Source organism: Aplidium turbinatum, chromosome 13 (assembly GCF_918807975.1).
Source record: "Aplidium turbinatum chromosome 13, kaAplTurb1.1, whole genome shotgun sequence".
Taxonomy (NCBI): Eukaryota; Metazoa; Chordata; class Ascidiacea; order Aplousobranchia; family Polyclinidae; genus Aplidium; species Aplidium turbinatum.
The window spans coordinates 8,479,560-8,504,350 of NC_137484.1; the positions used below are offsets into that span (position 1 = coordinate 8,479,560).

Below are 24,791 nucleotides of genomic sequence, written 5' to 3' on the forward strand. Positions count from 1 at the left end.
ATTCAAAGAAAACTTCAACAACTAGTCGTATAGTGGTTTAGACAAAATTTCATTTTCGTATATCGATGATGCTCAGTGCTCACCCTGAACTTGATATACAGGGTGGTCCACAAAAATGTGACATATTTTGTTTATCTGTCATTTCCATAAAAATTAATTCTACCTCTTGATTTTCAGGTAGGTTATAGAGTACAGCTATAAGTTTTATGTGTAGCAGTATGGAGCCGGGATATCAATTTTCAGTGGCTGAGCGGACAAAAATCATTGAACATTACTTTTTGACAAAATCTGTAATCTTGACCCAGAGACATCTTCGTCATGACTTTCCTGGAAGGAAAACACCGTCTCGGAACACTATCAAACGCTTGTTGGAGAAGTTTATAGACACTGGCAGTGTGACTAACAACAATAAGAACCATAGTGGCCCACCTTCCACCGCAAGAACCCCCGAAAAAGTTCACGATGTTCGAACTCGTGTGGAGAAGTCTCCACGTAAATCCACCAGAAGACTTTCTCAGGAAGTGGGGATTTCAAGATCTTCTGTCAATAGAATTATTCATGCTGATTTGCAACTTTTCCCATACAAAATTCAGCTTCTTCAGACTCAAAGTCAAGCCAACAAGGATGAACGATTTGAATTTGGTCAGCAAACCAGTGAACGGATTGAGAACAATCCCGGTCTTTTGGATGTGCTTCTCTTTAGCGACGAGGCCCACTTCCATTTGAGTGGCCATGTGAACAAACAAAATATGAGATTTTGGGCAGAAACACAGCCTCATGCGCATGTGCAAGCACCCTTGAGTGTAACAAAAGTCACAGTTTGGTGTGCAATAGGACGTAATGGCATTTTTGGTCCCTACTTTTTTGAGGACGACGAGGGATGCCAGGTGACTGTTAACACTGAACGTTACATCAAATTGCTCAGACGACAATTCATTCCAGCAGTAAGGAGGAGAAGGGGGGCCGACTTGAATACAGCTGTATTCCAGCAAGACGGTGCCCCACCGCATTGTTCCAATCGTACCCTTGAGTATCTGCATCAGTACTTTCCTGGGGATCGATTGATTTCAAGGAGGACCAACAACTCCTGGCCGCCATATTCACCTGATCTTAACCCTCCTGACTACTTCCTCTGGGGATATCTGAACGATAGAGTCTACCAGAACAATCCTGATACCATTGACAGACTGAAGGAAAACATTAGAAGAAAAATTAGAAGAATTCCAAGGGACATGTTAGGGAGGGTGATGGACAATTTCAATGTGAGAGTGGCAGCGATGATTCAGCAGCGAGGAGCATGGATCGAACATATTATCAAATATTGAAATAACTCAGAAACCGGTTCGTTTTTTCAAAAGTTCTTTTGAGGGCAAAAACTTATAGCTATGACCCATCTCCGGCTGAAAGGATTTTGAAAAATCTTCAGATTTGTAGAAATTATGAACAAACAAAATGTGTCACATTTTTGTGGACCACCCTGTATACAGTACAAATAAGAGCTGATGATAGTAATGAAAGCTATCTCACATTCCAAGAAAACACCAAGAGATGATTACAAAGAGTTAATTGAGCTCACAGCCTTCTACCTACAAGCAGACATCTCCGATGTACACAAAAAGTCCAGGTTCTTGAGCTGTGGGGCAATGCATAAAGCCAGATGTACCCCAAAACAACTGTAGAAAATTCAACGTTTTGTAAAATTTGTTGTGTTTTTTCATGTTAAAGAAATTGATAAAGAAATTGCAGAGTCAGCTTTATTTGCTTTCAAAAAACATCTTTAGTATCTGACAGCAGAATCTTTCCTGTGATCTTGTTCAGTGACAAAGCAAATGAAAATGACAAGCAAAGCTACAGAACTGCTGTCTTTTGAGAAAGCATCAAAACCCTTAAAAAGATACAGCACTGGGTTTGGAAAACCACAGTTTCCTGATATTTGCACTTTCACCTACTCAATTACATACAAGGATTGGTTCGAACGAGACTCTTGGTCTTTCTTTGAATTGCTGAACATTAACACAGAGCTTTTGTATAAGCCTGTCTGCTCGTGGAAAACGGTCTTAAAACGGATATCAATTTTTTTAATGCCAAATATGTTATCAAATCTCTGCTGGTTACCAACGATTGTTCAAAAAGAGGTGTTAAGCTCACAAGTGATTTTATCAGTGGATATAGGCTGGAAGAAAACTTTCAAAACGTGCTGCAAGTTGTGGAACATGAGCAGAACCAAATCTCTTTCTCTAACCAAAGAAAACGACTAAAATTGACTTCATAAATTATTCCTATTTTATCCTTGGGTCTTTTCAACAACATCAAACTGTGAAAAATGGTACTGACAATAAAGTGCCTTTTGGCAAAACAAATTTTTGATTGTATTAGAAACGCACTTTATGTGGGTTTTTTTAACAAAAATGACATTTTTTTCAAATTTTTAGATCAAAACTGGCACCCTTAAATGCTAATTTTTTACATCTTTTTTTTTAAATAGTGATTGTAGAGAGGCTGTAGAACATATATACAAAGGGCCGAATGACTAGCTCAAGTTTTTAATTTTTAAGGGGCACCAGCCTCACCCTAATAGTGATGATAGGTAACTAATATTGCCAATACAATTGGTATTTTGATAACAATCGTCAGTTTACACATTGTTTTATCTTCTAAATTTATCAATCCTTGTCCATGCCACGATGATTTTAAATGCAATTTGATCATCCAACTGGTTCTTAACAAAAAAACAATCATATTCCTAAAAGTTGTACAACAAACCACTTGCATTTTCTTAGTTTTGTATCAACCATTGAATAAAAAGTAGAGCATTAGCTCCATCACTTACCTTGATTACGAATAGAATGAATGAAGATTGAATGTTTGGTTGTTATAGTGATGATAGGTAACTAATATTGCCAATACAATTTGGATTTTGATAACAGTCGTCAGCTTACACATTGTTGCATCTTCTTATTAGTTTATCAATCCTTGTCCATGCCACGATGATTTTCAATGCAATTTGATCATCCAACTGGTTCTTAACAAAAAAACAATCATATTCCTAAAAGTTGTACAACAAACCACTTGCATTTTCTCAGTTTTGTATCGACCATTGAATGAAAGTTAGAGCATTAGCTCCATCACTTACCTTGATTACAAATAGAATGAATGAATGAAGATAGAATGTTTGGTTGTTATAGTGATGATGGGTAACTAATTTTGCCAATACAATTTGGATTTTGATAACAGTCGTCAGTGTACACCTTGTTGCATCTTTTTATTTATCAATCCTTGTCCATGCCACGATGATTTTGAATGCAATTTGATCATCCAACTGGTTCTTAACACAAAAACAATCATATTCCTAAAAGTTGTACAACAAACCACTTGCATTTTCTCAGTTTTGTATCGACCATTGAATAAAAGTTAGAGCATTAGCTCCATCACTTACCTTGATTGCAAATGAAATGAATAAAGATAGAATGTTTGGTTGTTATAGTGATGATAAGTAACTAATATTGCCAATACAATTTCGGTTTTGATATCAGTCGTCAGTTTACACATTGTTGCATCTTCTAAATTTATCAATCCTTGTCCATGCCACGACGATTTTGAATGCAATTTGATCATCCAACTGGTTCTTAACAAAAAAACAATCATATTCCTAAAAGTTGTACAACAAACCACTTGCATTTTCTCAGTTTTGTAAAGAGCATTGAATAAAATTTAGAGCATTAGCTCCATCACTTACCTTGATTACAAATAGAATGAATGAAGATAGAATGTTTGGTTATTATAGTGATGATAGGTAGCTAATATTGCCAATACACTTTCGATTTTGATAACAGTCGTCAGTTTACACATTGTTGCATCGTTTAAATTTATCAATCCTTGTCCATGCCACGATGATTTTAAATGCAATTTGATCATCCAACTGGTTCTTAACATAAAAACAATCATATACCTAAAAATTGTACAACAAACCACTTGCATTTTTTCATTTGTGTATCGACCATTGAATAAAAGTTAGAGCATTAGCTCCATCACTTACCTTGATTACAAATAGAATGAATGAAGATAGAATGTTTGGTTGTTATAGTGATGATAGGTAACTAATATTGCCAATACAATTGGTATTTTGATAACAATCGTCAGTTTACACATTGTTTTATCTTCTAAATTTATCAATCCTTGTCCATGCCACGATGATTTTAAATGCAATTTGATCATCCAACTGGTTCTTAACAAAAAAACAATCATATTCCTAAAGGTTGTACAACAAACCACTTGCATTTTCTTAGTTTTGTATCGACCATTGAATAAAAGGTAGAGCATTAGCTCCATCACTTACCTTGAATACGAATAGAATGAATGAAGATTGAATGTTTGGTTGTTATAGTGATGATAGGTAACTAATATTGCCAATACAATTTCGATTTTGATAACTGTCGTCAGTTTACACATTGTTGCATCTTCTTATTAGTATATCAATCCTTGTCCATGCCACGATTATTTTGAATGCAATTTGATCATCCAACTGGTTCTTAACAATAAAACAATCATATTCCTAAAGGTTGTACAACAAACCACTTGCATTTTCTCAGTTTTGTATCGACCATTGAATAAAAGTTAGAGCATTAGCTCCATTACTTACTTTGATTACGAATAGAATGAATGAAGATAGAATGTTTGGTTGTTATAGTGATGATAGGTAACTAATATTGCCAATACAATTTGGATTTTGATAACAGTCGTCAGTTTACACATTGTTGCATCTTCTTATTAGTATATCAATCCTTGTCCATGCCACGATGATTTTGAATGCAATTTGATCATCCAACTGGTTATTAACAAAAAAACAATCATATTCCTAACATTTGTTCGATAAACCACTTGCATATTCTCATTTTGTATGGACCATTGAATAAAATTTAGAGCATTAGCTCCATCACTTACCTTGATTACAAATAGAATAAACATAGATAGAATTGTTTGGTTGTTGAAATGATGATTGGTAACTAATATTGCCAATACAATTTGGATTTTGATAACAGTCGTCAGTTTACACATTGTTGCGTCATTTAAATTTATCAATCCTTGTCCATGCCACGATGATTTTGAATGCAATTTGATCATCCAACTGGTTCTTAACACAAAAACAATCATATTCCTAAAGGTTGTACAACAAACCACTTGCATTTTCTCAGTTTTGTATCGACCATTGAATAAAAGTTAGAGCATTAGCTCCATCACTTACCTTGATTACAAATGGAATGAATAAAGATAGAATGTTTGGTTGTTATAGTGATGATAGGTAACTAATATTGCCAATACAATTGGTATTTTGATAACAATCGTCAGTTTACACATTGTTTTATCTTCTAAATTTATCAATCCGTGTCCATGCCACGATGATTTTAAATGCAATTTGATCATCCAACTGGTTCTTAACAAAAAAACAATCATATTCCTAAAAGTTGTACAACAAACCACTTGCATTTTCTTAGTTTTGTATCGACCATTGAATAAAAGGTAGAGCATTAGCTGAGATGATGAACTGTTTTATTTTGGTCAACGACGCACGAGTACAAAATAATTGACACGGCGAGAAGAACACAATAAACATAGCCAGGTCAGAGACTTTAAAGAACCGGCCTGCCACGCCCCGTGAAGGCGGGGAGCGGCGTGATTATGGGGTGGCGATGCACCCGGAAGGGAAGTCCACCAGCTTAGGTCGCGGGGGCCAGGCTGGGGAGTCTAGGTACCTGTGGAAGGAAAGTGTGGATCGAGATTTTTGTGCGACTCGTCCGCAAAAGTTAGAATGGCGGAACGGGCCAGGGAGACGGGATTTGCTTTCTGCAAACGCAAAAAGGTCAGCTCACGACGGGCCGGGCGACAGAAGTTTTATAAAGCCAGGCAGCGCCCACGTCTCCATCACGTGACCGTAACACAGGTACGTTTGACTCCTATACCCGGTCTGCCCGTAGGCAGAGCGGATAAACTTTGGGGTCTCCCACGAGGAAGAGAAGCTTAGCTACAAGGACGATTTGAATACTCGTGGGAGACGAAAATTATATAAAATCTGGAGCAAAGGCTCAATTAATTGGTGTAAAAAAAAGATGATAAGTGGGAATATATTGTATGCTTTACCTACCGAAAAAGTGTTGACGTTGAACCAACGAGCACGGGTGTGCACTGGCCAGACGTTGAGGCAGGTTCGCCCAGATGGGTCGGGGGGACTAGCGATCGAAGCGTAGATATGACTAGGCTACGTTACCAGGAAAAATATAGAATAGTGGGATGAAACTTTGGAGGTTGCATCGAGTTGATCGGGAAATCATGATTATCGATGAGTTAAAAGCAACGCAAGGTTGATCCGAGCGGGAAAGAGCAGCATATCGGGAGAAGGTAGTGTGTGATAATCTAAAATATTGAAATTAGAAAATACAGATCCAGTGTTGTTAATGATATTACGTCATTGATGATGATATGAGTCCATTCACGATATGCAATATATACTTAATTCATATATTGCTATTTTATTTTATTGATGATGATTGTATTCTTCATTGAGCTGCAGCATGCTGATGAAACGACAATTGTTTACAGGTAAATTGATAATGAAACAATGGATTTAACATACTATGACGTCACACAATTACTGGCGGGTTTTGAGGTTTGCTGTCTTGCGCGCTCGGATGCTTACTGCATAGCTTCTGCTGTTGGGGAATTGAGCTTCTGATCGCTGGAATCGTCTTTTCTATGACGTAGCCCCTCCACGAGTGAGCCCGGCGTTCCAAGCTTTCCAGACACGGAGGGAACCTTCGATTGAGAGGGAGGCCACTTTTCTAGCCACCTCTGCTACCCCACGAGCAGGAACACCCAAGGCCGCCAAAGCCCGAGAGCTCAACGGAGCATAGCTCCCGAGGGAGCCTACGACAAACGGAAGTGACAGGACGTCCCTGCAAGGGCGCTTCCTGTCTTCCAATATGTTTACACATAACTCGCCGTACTTGTCGTGTTTCCTGTCGGCGGCTTTTCGAAGGGAATCCGCGCCGTAGTCGAACGGGCAAGTGACGTCACATACAACCGTGACACCGTCAGGGCGTTGCAGGACAATGTCAGGGCGCAGATCAGCACCGCCCGCTTCCACGTGTTGTGGAACCGTACTATCTATGGTAAGCAAGGGTTGCCATTCGGCAGGTACATGCTTCACGATCTCCCACAATACTGAATTGTGTCGTTCCGTGACAACAGGCATCACGGTAGGGCAGTGGTTCAATATATGAGGGAGAGTCTCTTCCGCTTTCCCACACGCGCGACATATGGCAGGTTTATATGGGTGGCCATGGCTTGGTTTTGATTTCAAGGGAAGTAGGTTTAGGCGGGCTTTATAAGCAAATGCACGGTTCGCGTGATCCAGGAGCTCCGGGCGCCGAGTCCAAGAATTCGAAAATCCGGACAGACAGTGGGCACTGACCGTCTTGCCTTGGTCAGGTTTGGATTCCCACTGTCTCCTCCACCACAAGTCATTGTGTTGGTGGAGGGTCGGAATCACTTTTTTTCTTATGGGAGGGGTGATTTTGGAGCTCCCCGCGGTCAACTCGAGACCGCCATCCGGGCGTGCGGACCAACGTACATTTAGACGACGGGTAGCCGCCGGGACGCGGCCCCACAAGCTTTCGCCTGTTGGGCACGGTCGAGAACGGGCACCTTCAGGTGGGGGGTCCTTATTCAAGTAACTGGCTAGCTGGCACGGGGTAGGATCTGGAGTGCCGAACCTCAGACTGGCACAACGCCTAAGCTGCCCGAAAGCGATGGCAGAGACACGGTCGTCAGGAGACGTCAGCATCTTGAAGGCCTAGGCTATCGAAAGCGTGTCGCTTTCGCGACACAGATTCAACACACCAAAGCCCCCCAATGCAGGCTTACAGTAAAAGAAAGCGCTGCACGCCCACCTGGGAAGACGCCACGCCACCTTCAAACACTGCAATACCAATCGATCGAGCTTCAGAAGCTCATACTGTCTGAAGCGCCGCACTCGCAGATGGTATGACGCGGACGGAAGAATGATAGAATTAAGTGCCAGAAGTTTCTGGCTTGGAGTAAGGAAAGATTTCATTAAAGAGGAAATGTGTTTCTCCAGGGTGGAGATGAAAGGTTGGGTAAGGGACGCATCCGAGGCGTAACCGGTTCGAGCGCCAAGATATTTGTACGTTTCGCCTTTGGGGATGACTCGGATTTCCTCCCCGGCTAGGGAGAAAGGTTCCGGGTCGACCCGCAGACGGGACGCCGACGCTTTCCTATAGGATAAGGTGCCACACTTGCGTGGGTTGAACCGTAGCCCGGACCAGGAAGAGAAGGGATCAGTAGTAGATAAGAGGGAGATCATCTGCTCGCGATCGGAAGAAACGAGACAGATGTCGTCCGCATATGCCATACAACGTACTTTAATGTCTTCTTTAGCAGGAAGGTTGTAGCCGCAATCCGTTTTGTCACGGACGCCCCTGAGGAGCACCTCGATGACCAAATTGAATAGCAGCCCAGACAACGGGCAGCCCTGACGGACTCCCCGCCCCACAGGGATACGGTCGGTTTCACCATTGCCACAGCGGACGGTGCAGGTGTTAGCGACGTATATGTCGGAGATGCACTCAATAAGGTCTGTGGGGGCGTCGAAATGACGCAGGACCTCGGCTATGCATTCGTGCCGGACACTGCCAAAGGCGTTTCGAATGTCCAGAAACGCAACCGACACAGGCCTTTTGCGTGACTGTGCATCCGAGAGGATGGTGTCGAGCATGAACACATGCTCGTAGACGCCCTCCGTGGGCATGAATCCCTTTTGCTCTCGGCTGATAACATTCCCCTCCACCGCCCATCGCTGCAGGCGTCGGGCCAATACGGCGGCGTAAATCTTATATATGTTTCGGCAGATGGAGATGGGCCGCCAGTTGCTGACGTCGTGCAGATCACCCTCAGGGTCTTTGCATATGAGTGTGATCCTGCTGGTTCTCCACTGGTCCGGTACACGACGGTTGATCCGGCAGGTCTCGAAAAGGCTGGCCAAGAGTCCCCCTCTTGGATCCAGGGTCTTCCAGAAACCGTAGGACAATCCGTCAGAACCAGGGGCGGAACCGACATCAAGCGACTGGAGGACCGCCTCCACCTCCCGGGCCGTAATGGGACCTTCACCGTCATCGATGAGGGAGAGGTTTACATTGCCATACTCGTAACGGTGGGCGTTCATCCACTCAGGTATCTGCGAGCAACTCCCAGCTTTAGGAGCGGCCATGTCACGTCGAAATCTCTCCTCAATTTCTTGAGGGGGAATTTCGCAGTGAAGGTCGCAGTTTTTTCCTTCAACGATCCGACGGACCGTTCCCTTCGCGTCCCGCGAGAAGGCGGCTCGCAACTCCACTCCCCTACGATATCGGGCTCCGTTCCCGCGCGAACCCCCGCCGTCCGACCGAGGAGAACCCCCGTTCGAACGACGGCGAGCCGCGCGAGCCCGGGCGCCACGATTGAAGCGTGGTTTGCGAGGACGTGTCCTCTTGGGCGGCGAAGTGCCAGCGGTCCACTCTTCCAATTCAATGCAGAACTGGTCGAAATTTATGCCACCCGCTAAAGTAAGGTTCACTAAACTGCAAAGAGCCCGCCTGGAGCTCTTCGTCTTACTTTCCCTGACCGGTTCAACAGGGTCTTGGATGGATCGTTGAGTGTTGGGTGTGATGGACATCCCTGGGGTAGTCTGTGGGAGTCCGGGGTCATGCGTGGCTTGGTTGCATGCCATGGTGTCGCTTCGGGGTCGAGTCAAGGTTTGGGAAGAGATAGTGGAATGGAATTCATTGTGGGTGGTTTGGGTAGGTGGGGTAAAGGGTCGGGCTTCGGCAGACAGCGTCGAGGTACAAGATTGTATAGGACAGATGGAAACAGGATTAAAAGATAAGGAGGAGTGAGATGGGTAGTGTTGGAGAGACTTGGAAGAAGAGGTCTGCATGGGCGGCTTGGAAGAGCTGATTGAGTCCCCAGCTTCAGCTCCGGTGGTAGCCGTCCGAGGCAGAGAAGATGGGCGCGAAGCCGGCTTGGATAAACCGAGCGAGTCCACTGCCACGGCTCCGGTGGAGGTCGGCTTGCGTAGAGGTGCATATAGAAAAGGATTCGCACTGACAGTAGGGCCGTAACCGTCCGTGGTTGGGCTATCAGGCGAGGAAGTGGAGGAAGAGGAAAGAGATTTGCTGTTCGAAGAGTCGGACGAGTCGGAAGAGTCCCCACTTTCCGACCCAGGTCCGGCCGAAGACAGGCGAGGAAGAAACAGCACATCTAGGTCAGGCAAGCTGTCAGCATCAGCTGGGCTGAGCGAAGTCTTGCCTGAACGGGATAGAACAGTACGGAAAAGTTCTGGTATAAAGTCAGGTGGGGGGGGCAAAGTGGAAGTGCTTTCCAGGTCTTGGTGCCAGAAGACTTGAGAGCGGATGACAGAGGAAGAGGAAGGAAGGGATGACCCCTCGACCGATGCGCCTGCAGTCGAGGGCCGGCGCCTTCCATGCCTAACAACAGAGGCGTAGGAAGGCCCAGGCTTGGTCATCATAGGGGGCCTGGTTTGGCTCTCCGACGGCGTCGGGTCATTGCTCGGCCAGGGAAGGCAGGTTGGCAATTGAAGGCCCTTGGGGCAGGATCGCCAGTGCTCTAAGGCCCCATCCAGCTTGTAAGCTCGAGGGAGAACACGGCAGCACCTGCTACAGGTGATCAGGAACTCGGCGCGCGAACCATGGAATGCTCGCATATGGTCCTGATACGCCTGCACATCTCGGTAAGGTCGAGATGCCCTCCTGCAAGTGGAGAAAGGACAGAGAAGGGGGAATAGATTGGGGAGGGTGAGGCAAATAGGGCAGACGGACTGCAGTCTATTCGACCTCAGATATAGTGGAGCTGACTCGTGGCATGCGACAGGTAAGCCACTGTGTGGTGTGGGATCACGGATCGGACACTCGTCGCCACGACGAAGCAACGAGTTCGTGAAAGCAATAGAGTCTACCGGTGAGGCTTCACCATCTGGGTTGAGTGGGACTGAGTGCCCACTCACAGGAACCTGCTTCCTCGTCGGCCAGCCTAAACTAGTGGACTCAGCAGACGGGGAGGTAAAATCAACACCGGCCAGGTTATCTTGAAAAGTCTTTGAACCTGTGCGACTTAAATGGCGTGACATATTCAGTAGAAAATGTATAAATATAATATATAAAAAGTTGGTTAAGTTTAAGATGTTTCGGAGTTTACAGCGACAGCTCAAAGTTTAGAAATTGAAAGTAACGGATTACAAAAACAAAGAACTACTGGCGGGTTACAAGAGGGTTGAATCAGAGGTTACTACTTAAAATTTGATAATTATTTTTTTTTTACATACTCAACGTTACTAAATGCAATTAGAATTAGGCTTTGAATATCAGTTAATTACGGTACTGCAAATAAGTTTGATGAGCTAGGAGGTTAAAAAATGCTTTGAGAACAATTGACTAAAAAGTCAATTGTGACGTCACTACTGAAAACTTAAACCAACAAATAGAGTGACCCTTTGATTTGAAGTACGATTAGTTAGGATCGATATTAATAATTGTTTAAAAGACTTTAAAGATAAAGAGAGGATTATTGTTCAAATTATACGGTATAGAATATTAACAAGATAAGGTTATGATTCAAGTGAACACTTCAAGGAGAAAGGAAGTTATGGAAGATGCGTGTTTCAGATGCAAGAAAAGGAAGATTTGGCAGACAACTGGCAACACTAGATTACAAATGCAGGAGTTTGAATGCCGAGATTTCGAAAATTAACTGAACAAGGGTGTTTAAATTGGGTAAAAAAAGGATTTTCGGGTGGATTTATTATTGCAATAGAGGCACAAGTCTACGAATTAATTAATTTAAGTAGCAAGATACTAACTGATTAGAATTAAGGTTAAAAATGAAACAACAAAGTGAAATGGAAAAATAGGCTGGGAATTAATTTAAAACTCGATAAAGCTAAATTTAGGTTAAATAATGAACATATAGCAATTACTGTAGTGCACAATTAACACGACATAAATAATTACAGTTTTATATGATTCCTTTCTTGTGAAATGTTTTTCCTTTTCTTCTTAAACCTTGTTCTTCGGGGGAAAAGATAGGGATACCAAGCCCGGGCTGGAATTGCAGATCCCAGGGTTTGATTGGGGTGGAAATAGTTAACTAGGATGGGGGTGGGGATAAAAAAAAGGGGGGGTTTTCAGAACAACTCACTTTTTCTTTAAATTCTTTCTTTTCTTGACTGAGATTTGGAACTAAGCATCCGCACGACAGAACAGTGATCTGAATCTAACTTTAAGCTTTCTTTGTAGCCTTTTCTTTATTTATTTCAGCACTTTCGCAATAACAACTAAATCATCTGGCTCACTTACTAATCTCTTCACTTTTTCTTTAAATTCTTTCTTTAGTCTCCTCAGTTTTGTCATTGATTTGCAAGTATGCTACATTTTTTGTACAACAAACCACTTGCATTTTCTCATTTGTGTATCGACCATTGAATAAAAGTTAGAGCATTAGCTCCATCACTTACCTTGATTACAAATAGAATGAATAAAGATAGAATGTTTTGTTGTTATAATGATGATAGGTAACTAATATTGCCAATACAATTGGTATTTTGATAACTGTCGTCAGTTTACACATTGTTTTATCTTCTAAATTTATCAATCCTTGTCCATGCCACGATTATTTTGAATGCAATATGATCATCGAACTGGTTCTTAACAAAAAAACAATCACATTCCTAAAAATTGTACATCAAACCACTTGCATTTTGTTATTTTTGCATCGACCATTGAATAAAAGTTAAATCATTAGCTCCATCACTTACCTTGATTACAAATAGAATAAATAAAGATAGAATGTTTGGTTGTTATAGTGATGATGGGTAACTAATACTGCCAATACAATTTGGATTTTGATAACAGTCCACAACTTACACATTGTTGCATCTTCTTATTAGTTTATCAATCCTTGTTCATGCCACGATGATTTTGAATGCAATTTGATCATCCAACTGGTTATTAACAAAAAAACAATCATATTCCTAACATTCGTTCGATAAACCACTTGCATATTCTCATTTTGTATGGACCGTTGAATAAAAGTTAGAGCATTAGCTCCATCACTTACCTTGATTACAAATAGAATAAACATAGATAGAATTGTTTGGTTGTTGAAATGATGATTGGTAACTAATATTGCCAATACAATTTGGATTTTGATAACAGTCGTCAGTTTACACATTATTACGTCTTTTAAATTTATCAATCCTTGTCCATGCCACGATGATTTTGAATGCAATTTGATCATCCAACTGGTTCTTAACACAAAAACAATCATATTCCTAAAGGTTGTACAACAAACCACTTGCATTTTCTCAGTTTTGTATCGACCATTGAATGAAAGTTAGAGCATTAGCTCCATCACTTACCTTGATTACGAATAGAATGAATGAATGAAGATAGAATGTTTGGTTGTTATAGTGATGATGGGTAACTAATATTGCCAATACAATTTGGATTTTGATAACAGTCGTCAGTTTACACATTGTTGCATCTTCTAAATTTATCAATCCTTGTACATGCCACGATGATTTTGAATGCAATTTGATCATCCAACTGGTTCTTAACAAAAAAACAATCATATTCCTAAAAGTTGTACAACAAACCACTTGCATTTTCTCAGTTCTGTAACGAGCATTGAATAAAAGTTAGAGCATTAGCTCCATCACTTACCTTGATTACAAATAGAATAAATAAAGATAGAATGTTTGGTTGTTATAGTGATGATAGGTAACTAATATTGCAAATACAATTTGGATTTTGTCAACAGTCGTCAACTTACACATTGTTGCATCTTCTTATTAATTTATCAATCCTTGTCCATGCCACGATGATTTTGAATGCAATTTGATCATCCAACTGGTTCTTAACAAAAAACAATCACATTCCTAAAAATTGTACATCAAACCACTTGCATTTTGTTATTTTTGCATCGACCATTGAATAAAAGTTAAATCATTAGCTCCATCACTTACCTTGATTACAAATAGAATAAATGAAGATAGAATGTTTGGTCGTTATAGTGATGATTGGTAACTAATATTGCCAATACAATTTGGATTTTGATAACAGTCCGCAACTTACACATTGTTGCATCTTCTTATTAGTTTATCAATCCTTGTTCATGCCACGATGATTTTGAATGCAATTTTATCATTCAACTGGTTCTTAACAAAAAAACAATCATATTCGTAAAAGTTGTTCGATAAACCACTTGTATATTGTCATTTTGTATCGACCATTGAAAAAAAGTTAGAGCATTAGCTCCATCACTTACCTTGATTACAAATAAAATGAATGAAGATAGAATGTTTGGTTGTTATAGTGATGATAGGTAACTAATATTGCCAATACAATTTGGATTTTGATAACTGTCGTCAATTTACACATTGTTGCATCTTCTTAGTAGTATATCAATCCTTGTCCATGCCACGATGATTTTGAATGCAATTTGATCATCCAACTGGTTCTTAACAAATAAACAATCATATTCCTAACAGTCGTTCGATAAACCACTTGCATATTCTCATTTTGTATGGACCGTTGAACAAAAGTTAGAGCATTAGTTCCATCACTTACCTTGATTACAAATAGAATAAACATAGATAGAATTGTTTGGTTGTTGAAATGATGATAGGTAACTAATATTGCCAATACAATTTGGATTTTGATAACAGTCGTCAGTGTACACCTTGTTGCATCTTTTTATTTATCAATCCTTGTCCATGCCAGGATGATTTTGAATGCAATTTGATCATCCAACTGGTTCTTAACAAAAAAACAATCATATTCCTAAACGTTGTACAACAAACCACTTGCATTTTCTCAGTTTTGTATCGACCATTGAATAAAAGTTAGAGCTTTAGCTCCATCACTTACCTTGATTGCAAATGGAATGAATAAAGATAGAATGTTTGGTTGTTATAGTGATGATAGGTAACTAATATTGCCAATACAATTTCGATTTTGATAACAGTCGTCAGTTTTCACATTGTTGCATCTTCTAAATTTATCAATCCTTGTCCATGCCACGACGATTTTGAATGCAATTTGATCATCCAACTGGTTAGGTAGCTAACATTGCCAATACACTTTCGATTTTGATAACAGTCGTCAGTGTACACATTGTTGCATCTTTTAAATTTATCAATCCTTGTCCATGTCACGATGATTTTAAATGCAATTTGATCATCCAACTGGTTCTTAACAAAAAAACAATCATATTCCTAAAAGTTGTACAACAAACCACTTGCATTTTCTCATTTGTGTATCGACCATTGAATAAAAGTTAGAGCATTAGCTCCATCACTTACCTTGATTACAAATAGAATGAATAAAGATAGAATGTTTGGTTGTTATAATGATGATAGGTAACTAATATTGCCAATACAATTGGTGTTTTTATAACTGTCGTCAGTTTACACATTGTTTTATCTTCTAAATTTATTAATCCTTGTCCATGCCACGATGATTTTAAATGCAATTTGATCATCCAACTGGTTTTTAACAAAAAAACAATCATATTCCTAAAAGTTGTACAACAAACCACTTGCATTTTCTCATTTGTGTATCGACCATTGAATAAAAGTTAGAGCATTAGCTCCACCACTTACCTTGATTACAAATAGAATGAATAAAGATAGAATGTTTTGTTGTTATAATGATGATAGGTAACTAATATTGCCAATACAATTGGTATTTTGATAACTGTCGTCAGTTTACACATTGTTTTATCTTCTAAATTTATCAATCCTTGTCCATGCCACGATTATTTTGAATGCAATATGATCATCGAACTGGTTCTTAATAAAAAAACAATCACATTCCTAAAAATTGTACATCAAACCACTTGCATTTTGTTATTTTTGCATCGACCATTGAATAAAAGTTAAATCATTAGCTCCATCACTTACCTTGATTACAAATAGAATAAATAAAGATAGAATGTTTGGTTGTTATAGTGATGATGGGTAACTAATACTGCCAATACAATTTGGATTTTGATAACAGTCCGCAACTTACACATTGTTGCATCTTCTTATTAGTTTATCAATCCTTGTTCATGCCACGATGATTTTGAATGCAATTTGATCATCCAACTGGTTCCAAAAAAACAATCATATTCCTAAAAGTTGTTCGATAAACCACTTGTATATTGTCATTTTGTATCGACCATTGAAAAAAAGTTAGAGCATTAGCTCCATCACTTACCTTGATTACAAATAAAATGAATGAAGATAGAATGTTTGGTTGTTATAGTGATGATAGGTAACTAATATTGCCAATACAATTTGGATTTTGATAACTGTCGTCAGTTTACACATTGTTGCATCTTCTTAGTAGTATATCAATCCTTGTCCATGCCACGACGATTTTGAATGCAATTTGATCATCCAACTGGTTCTTAACAAAAAAACAATCATATTCCTAACAGTCGTTCGATAAACCACTTGCATGTTCTCATTTTGTCTGGACCGTTGAATAAAAGTTAGAGCATTAGCTCCATCACTTACCTTGATTACAAATAGAATAAACATAGATAGAATTGTTTGGTTGTTGAAATGATGATGGGTAACTAATATTGCCAATACAATTTGGATTTTGATAACAGTCGTCAGTGTACACCTTGTTGCATCTTTTTATTAGTATATAAATCCTTGTCCATGCCAGGATGATTTTGAATGCAATTTGATCATCCAACTGGTTCTTAACACAAAAACAATCATATTCCTAAACGTTGTACAACAAACCACTTGCATTTTCTCAGTTCTGTATCGACCATTGAATAAAAGTTAGAGCATTAGCTCCATCACTTACCTTGATTGCAAATGGAATGAATAAAGATAAAATGTTTGGTTGTTATAGTGATGATAGGTAACTAATATTGCCAATACAATTTCGATTTTGATAACAGTCGTCAGTTTTCACATTGTTGCATCTTCTAAATTTATCAATCCTTGTCCATGCCACGACGATTTCGAATGCAATTTGATCATCCAACTGGTTAGGTAGCTAATATTGCCAATACACTTTCGATTTTGATAACAGTCGTCAGTGTACACATTGTTGCATCTTTTAAATTTATCAATCCTTGTCCATGTCACGATGATTTTGAATGCAATTTGATCATCCAACTGGTTCTTAACAAAAAAACCAATCATATTCCTAAAAGTTGTACAACAAACCACTTGCATTCTCTCATTTGTATCGACCATTGAATAAAATTTAGAGCATTAGCTCCATCACTTACCTTGATTACAAATAGAATGAATAAAGATAGAATGTTTGGTTGTTATAGTGATGATAGGTAACTAATATTGCCAATACAATTTGGATTTTGATAACAGTCGTCAGTTTACACATTGTTGCATCTTCTAAATTTATTAATTCTTGTCCATGCCACGACGATTTTGAATGCAATTTTATCATCCAACTGGTTCTTAACACAAAAACAATCATATTCCCAAAAGTTGTACAACAAACCACTTGCATTTTCTCATTTGTATCGACCATTGAATAAAATTTAGAGCATTAGCCCCATCACTTACTTTGATTACAAATGGAATGAATGAAGACAGAATGTTTGGTTGTTATAGTGATGATGGGTAACTAATATTGCCAATACAATTTGGATTTTGATAACAGTCGTCAGTTTACACATTGTTGCATCTTCTAAATTTATCAATCCTTGTCCATGCCACGATGATTTTGAATGCAATTTGATCATCCAACTGGTTCTTAACATAAAAACAATCATATACCTAAAAATTGTACAACAAACCACTTGCATTTTCTCATTTGTGTATCGACCATTGAATAAAAGTTAGAGCATTAGCTCCATCACTTACCTTGATTACAAATAGAATGAATGAAGATAGAATGTTTGGTTGTTATAGCGATTAGGGTGAGGCTGATGCCCCTATGACTCCCAATTTTTCTGGCCCTTTCAACAAATGTTCTATATCATATAAATAGTAAAAATCCAAAGTTTCAGAAAAATTGGTTGACCCCTTGGGGTGCCAGTTTCATGTTCAAATTCCTGCAGTGGTGTGCTGTGCATACCCTCCAGCTTCGTATAGCAAAATCTAAAGAAATTGCCATTTTTAGCAATGTTAAGTCAATTTTGGATCTACTCAACAGGCCATGAATATGATCAATTGATCAAGGTGAGGTAATGTTCATACCGCTTGTAAATACATGTGACTTGGAGGCATTGCTTTGAGGGAGGCTATCTGCCATCAGCATGGCAGAACAACAAGGCAGCAACATACGCTATATATAAGGCTAATGTACTAATGTGGTCAACGATTTGCTGTATGTTCTCAATTCATTTCAGTTCAGCCTACAGAAACATAGAGCATGGAACTATGTACTATGGCGATACTATGAACTATGTACAGAAGTGCATGCAGTGCAGTGGTGTATTGCTTTCACTGATGCAATACAAGCATTGCATCCAGGTGGAACATGAAATAAAAGAGAAGCTGTCAAAAAAGTTGCTAATCAAATGGTTAGATCATATTCACTTGCAAACATAAACGCAATTACCCGAAATAAGATGGATGGAAAAATTGTTAATTTTTACAACTAAGATTTAAAAAAGTTGCAAAAGATAAATGCCACTGATCGTGATCACAATACAGCAATAATAAATTTCCAGAATGTTTTAAGCAAAACTTTGCCAATTTGGCTTAAAAACATGTTCAAGTTGCTTAAGGAGGAAGAAGATGTCAAATTCTTAGAAAGTATGATGACAAACAGGATTGCCACATTTGCAGGTCGAGACATGGTAACAATAGAATAAACAAAAATAGAACCGAGCAGCACTCTGTAGAATTAGCTAAAAAGGAAGAAAACTGGAAAAAGTTAGACAATTCATAGACACAACACTTGATGAAACAGCAGACTTTTCATCTGATAATGTCTCTGAAACTGAAGCTATTTTGCCAACATCTTACAAAAGGTGTCATCGTCAAAGATGGCACAACGATTCGGGTGCCTTATGATGTCCTCAAATACCCTTCGATAGTTGGGTGTTGTTTGAGGAACAAAATTAGCCCTGTGGCCGCTTCCATAATGATAAGGGAATTTATCACTGCGTGTGGTGGAGATATCAAAGGTGAACCTTAATTATACACACTACACAGGCACTGAGGTATCGCACCAAAACAGCTAAAGAAACTGCCAGTGCCATTAAAGAAAAGTGGCAACCTCCGTTACCTGGGACTAGATCCCTACATTGGGATAGAAAGCTGATGTCCAGCCTCAATTTAAAGGTCATTGATGAAAGGCTGCTACCTGTCCTTGTTTCTGGTCCGAGTGGCGTTAAACTACTAGGAATGCCTAAGTCGCCTGCTAGCTCATCAGAACCTATGGGAGAATTGATCAGTACTGCAACAGAAAAGCTACTTGATGATTGGAACTGCAAAGCATCGGTGGGAGCTATGGTGTTTGATACCACCAGCTCCAATACTGGCCACATCACAGCTAGCTGTATTGCCATCCAAAATAAGTTAAATAAATCGTTATTGTGGCATGAATACAGACATAACGCAGGTGAATAAATTGTCGGCCGGGTGTTTAATAACCTGCGAATAGAATCATCAAAATCTCCTGATGTTATGATATTTTAAAGATTCAAAGAAAACTTCAACAACTAGTCGTATAGTGGTTTAGACAAAATTTCATTTTCGTATATCGATGATGCTCAGTGCTCACCCTGAACTTGATATACAGGGTGGTCCACAAAAATGTGACATATTTTGTTTATCTGTCATTTCCATAAAAATTAATTCTACCTCTTGATTTTCAGGTAGGTTATAGAGTACAGCTATAAGTTTTATGTGTAGCAGTATGGAGCCGGGATATCAATTTTCAGTGGCTGAGCGGACAAAAATCATTGAACATTACTTTTTGACAAAATCTGTAATCTTGACCCAGAGACATCTTCGTCATGACTTTCCTGGAAGGAAAACACCGTCTCGGAACACTATCAAACGCTTGTTGGAGAAGTTTATAGACACTGGCAGTGTGACTAACAACAATAAGAACCATAGTGGCCCACCTTCCACCGCAAGAACCCCCGAAAAAGTTCACGATGTTCGAACTCGTGTGGAGAAGTCTCCACGTAAATCCACCAGAAGACTTTCTCAGGAAGTGGGGATTTCAAGATCTTCTGTCAATAGAATTATTCATGCTGATTTGCAACTTTTCCCATACAAAATTCAGCTTCTTCAGACTCAAAGTCAAGCCAACAAGGATGAACGATTTGAATTTGGTCAGCAAACCAGTGAACGGATTGAGAACAATCCCGGTCTTTTGGATGTGCTTCTCTTTAGCGACGAGGCCCACTTCCATTTGAGTGGCCATGTGAACAAACAAAATATGAGATTTTGGGCAGAAACACAGCCTCATGCGCATGTGCAAGCACCCTTGAGTGTAACAAAAGTCACAGTTTGGTGTGCAATAGGACGTAATGGCATTTTTGGTCCCTACTTTTTTGAGGACGACGAGGGATGCCAGGTGACTGTTAACACTGAACGTTACATCAAATTGCTCAGACGACAATTCATTCCAGCAGTAAGGAGGAGAAGGGGGGCCGACTTGAATACAGCTGTATTCCAGCAAGACGGTGCCCCACCGCATTGTTCCAATCGTACCCTTGAGTATCTGCATCAGTACTTTCCTGGGGATCGATTGATTTCAAGGAGGACCAACAACTCCTGGCCGCCATATTCACCTGATCTTAACCCTCCTGACTACTTCCTCTGGGGATATCTGAACGATAGAGTCTACCAGAACAATCCTGATACCATTGACAGACTGAAGGAAAACATTAGAAGAGAAATTAGAAGAATTCCAAGGGACATGTTAGGGAGGGTGATGGACAATTTCAATGTGAGAGTGGCAGCGATGATTCAGCAGCGAGGAGCATGGATCGAACATATTATCAAATATTGAAATAACTCAGAAACCGGTTCGTTTTTTCAAAAGTTCTTTTGAGGGCAAAAACTTATAGCTATGACCCATCTCCGGCTGAAAGGATTTTGAAAAATCTTCAGATTTGTAGAAATTATGAACAAACAAAATGTGTCAACATTTTTGTGGACCACCCTGTATACAGTACAAATAAGAGCTGATGATAGTAATGAAAGCTATCTCACATTCCAAGAAAACACCAAGAGATGATTACAAAGAGTTAATTGAGCTCACAGCCTTCTACCTACAAGCAGACATCTCCGATGTACACAAAAAGTCCAGGTTCTTGAGCTGTGGGGCAATGCATAAAGCCAGATGTACCCCAAAACAACTGTAGAAAATTCAACGTTTTGTAAAATTTGTTGTGTTTTTTCATGTTAAAGAAATTGATAAAGAAATTGCAGAGTCAGCTTTATTTGCTTTCAAAAAACATCTTTAGTATCTGACAGCAGAATCTTTCCTGTGATCTTGTTCAGTGACAAAGCAAATGAAAATGACAAGCAAAGCTACAGAACTGCTGTCTTTTGAGAAAGCATCAAAACCCTTAAAAAGATACAGCACTGGGTTTGGAAAACCACAGTTTCCTGATATTTGCACTTTCACCTACTCAATTACATACAAGGATTGGTTCGAACGAGACTCTTGGTCTTTCTTTGAATTGCTGAACATTAACACAGAGCTTTTGTATAAGCCTGTCTGCTCGTGGAAAACGGTCTTAAAACGGATATCAATTTTTTTAATGCCAAATATGTTATCAAATCTCTGCTGGTTACCAACGATTGTTCAAAAAGAGGTGTTAAGCTCACAAGTGATTTTATCAGTGGATATAGGCTGGAAGAAAACTTTCAAAACGTGCTGCAAGTTGTGGAACATGAGCAGAACCAAATCTCTTTCTCTAACCAAAGAAAACGACTAAAATTGACTTCATAAATTATTCCTATTTTATCCTTGGGTCTTTTCAACAACATCAAACTGTGAAAAATGGTACTGACAATAAAGTGCCTTTTGGCAAAACAAATTTTTGATTGTATTAGAAACGCACTTTATGTGGGTTTTTTTAACAAAAATGACATTTTTTTCAAATTTTTAGATCAAAACTGGCACCCTTAAATGCTAATTTTTTACATCTTTTTTTTTAAATAGTGATTGTAGAGAGGCTGTAGAACATATATACAAAGGGCCGAATGACTAGCTCAAGTTTTTAATTTTTAAGGGGCACCAGCCTCACCCTAATAGTGATGATAGGTAACTAATATTGCCAATACAATTGGTATTTTGATAACAATCGTCAGTTTACACATTGTTTTATCTTCTAAATTTATCAATCCTTGTCCATGCCACGATGATTTTAAATGCAATTTGATCATCCAACTGGTTCTTAACAAAAAAACAATCATATTCCTAAAAGTTGTACAACAAACCACTTGCATTTTCTTAGTTTTGTATCGACCATTGAATAAAAAGTAGAGCATTAGCTCCATCACTTACCTTGATTACGAATAGAATGAATGAAGATTGAATGTTTGGTTGTTATAGTGATGATAGGTAACTAATATTGCCAATACAATTTGGATTTTGATAACAGTCGTCAGCTTACACATTGTTGCATCTTCTTATTAGTTTATCAATCCTTGTCCATGCCACGATGATTTTCAATGCAATTTGATCATCCAACTGGTTCTTAACAAAAAAACAATCATATTCCTAAAAGTTGTACAACAAACCACTTGCATTTTCTCAGTTTTGTATCGACCATTGAATGAAAGTTAGAGCATTAGCTCCATCACTTACCTTGATTACGAATAGAATGAATGAATGAAGATAGAATGTTTGGTTGTTATAGTGATGATGGGTAACTAATTTTGCCAATACAATTTGGATTTTGATAACAGTCGTCAGTGTACACCTTGTTGCATCTTTTTATTTATCAATCCTTGTCCATGCCACGATGATTTTGAATGCAATTTGATCATCCAACTGGTTCTTAACACAAAAACAATCATATTCCTAAAAGTTGTACAACAAACCACTTGCATTTTCTCAGTTTTGTATCGACCATTGAATAAAAGTTAGAGCATTAGCTCCATCACTTACCTTGATTGCAAATGAAATGAATAAAGATAGAATGTTTGGTTGTTATAGTGATGATAAGTAACTAATATTGCCAATACAATTTCGGTTTTGATATCAGTCGTCAGTTTACACATTGTTGCATCTTCTAAATTTATCAATCCTTGTCCATGCCACGACGATTTTGAATGCAATTTGATCATCCAACTGGTTCTTAACAAAAAAACAATCATATTCCTAAAAGTTGTACAACAAACCACTTGCATTTTCTCAGTTTTGTAACGAGCATTGAATAAAATTTAGAGCATTAGCTCCATCACTTACCTTGATTACAAATAGAATGAATGAAGATAGAATGTTTGGTTATTATAGTGATGATAGGTAGCTAATATTGCCAATACACTTTCGATTTTGATAACAGTCGTCAGTTTACACATTGTTGCATCGTTTAAATTTATCAATCCTTGTCCATGCCACGATGATTTTAAATGCAATTTGATCATCCAACTGGTTCTTAACATAAAAACAATCATATACCTAAAAATTGTACAACAAACCACTTGCATTTTTTCATTTGTGTATCGACCATTGAATAAAAGTTAAATCATTAGCTCCATCACTTACCTTGATTACAAATAGAATGAATGAAGATAGAATGTTTGGTTGTTATAGTGATGATAGGTAACTAATATTGCCAATACAATTGGTATTTTGATAACAATCGTCAGTTTACACATTGTTTTATCTTCTAAATTTATCAATCCTTGTCCATGCCACGATGATTTTAAATGCAATTTGATCATCCAACTGGTTCTTAACAAAAAAACAATCATATTCCTAAAAGTTGTACAACAAACCACTTGCATTTTCTTAGTTTTGTATCGACCATTGAATAAAAGGTAGAGCATTAGCTCCATCACTTACCTTGAATACGAATAGAATGAATGAAGATTGAATGTTTGGTTGTTATAGTGATGATAGGTAACTAATATTGCCAATACAATTTCGATTTTGATAACTGTCGTCAGTTTACACATTGTTGCATCTTCTTATTAGTATATCAATCCTTGTCCATGCCACGATTATTTTGAATGCAATTTGATCATCCAACTGGTTCTTAACAATAAAACAATCATATTCCTAAAGGTTGTACAACAAACCACTTGCATTTTCTCAGTTTTGTATCGACCATTGAATAAAAGTTAGAGCATTAGCTCCATTACTTACTTTGATTACGAATAGAATGAATGAAGATAGAATGTTTGGTTGTTATAGTGATGATAGGTAACTAATATTGCCAATACAATTTGGATTTTGATAACAGTCGTCAGTTTACACATTGTTGCATCTTCTTATTAGTATATCAATCCTTGTCCATGCCACGATGATTATGAATGCAATTTGATCATCCAACTGGTTATTAACAAAAAAACAATCATATTCCTAACATTTGTTCGATAAACCACTTGCATATTCTCATTTTGTATGGACCATTGAATAAAATTTAGAGCATTAGCTCCATCACTTACCTTGATTACAAATAGAATAAACATAGATAGAATTGTTTGGTTGTTGAAATGATGATTGGTAACTAATATTGCCAATACAATTTGGATTTTGATAACAGTCGTC

General features: G+C 38.7%; 2 protein-coding genes across 2 annotated transcripts; both read left to right on the plus strand.

Moving 5' to 3' along the window:
* The first annotated feature begins 218 nt into the window (after positions 1–218).
* Positions 219–1,325, plus strand: LOC145782423 (histone-lysine N-methyltransferase SETMAR-like). Its single transcript, XM_082594207.1, has one exon. It carries the CDS (start codon positions 219–221, stop codon positions 1,323–1,325), a length of 1,107 nt encoding a protein of 368 aa, XP_082450333.1.
* An 18,639-nt stretch (positions 1,326–19,964) lies between these two features.
* Positions 19,965–21,071, plus strand: LOC145782424 (histone-lysine N-methyltransferase SETMAR-like). Its single transcript, XM_082594208.1, has one exon. The coding sequence runs from the start codon at positions 19,965–19,967 to the stop codon at positions 21,069–21,071; it is 1,107 nt and encodes a 368-aa protein (XP_082450334.1).
* The last annotated feature ends 3,720 nt before the right edge of the window (positions 21,072–24,791 follow it).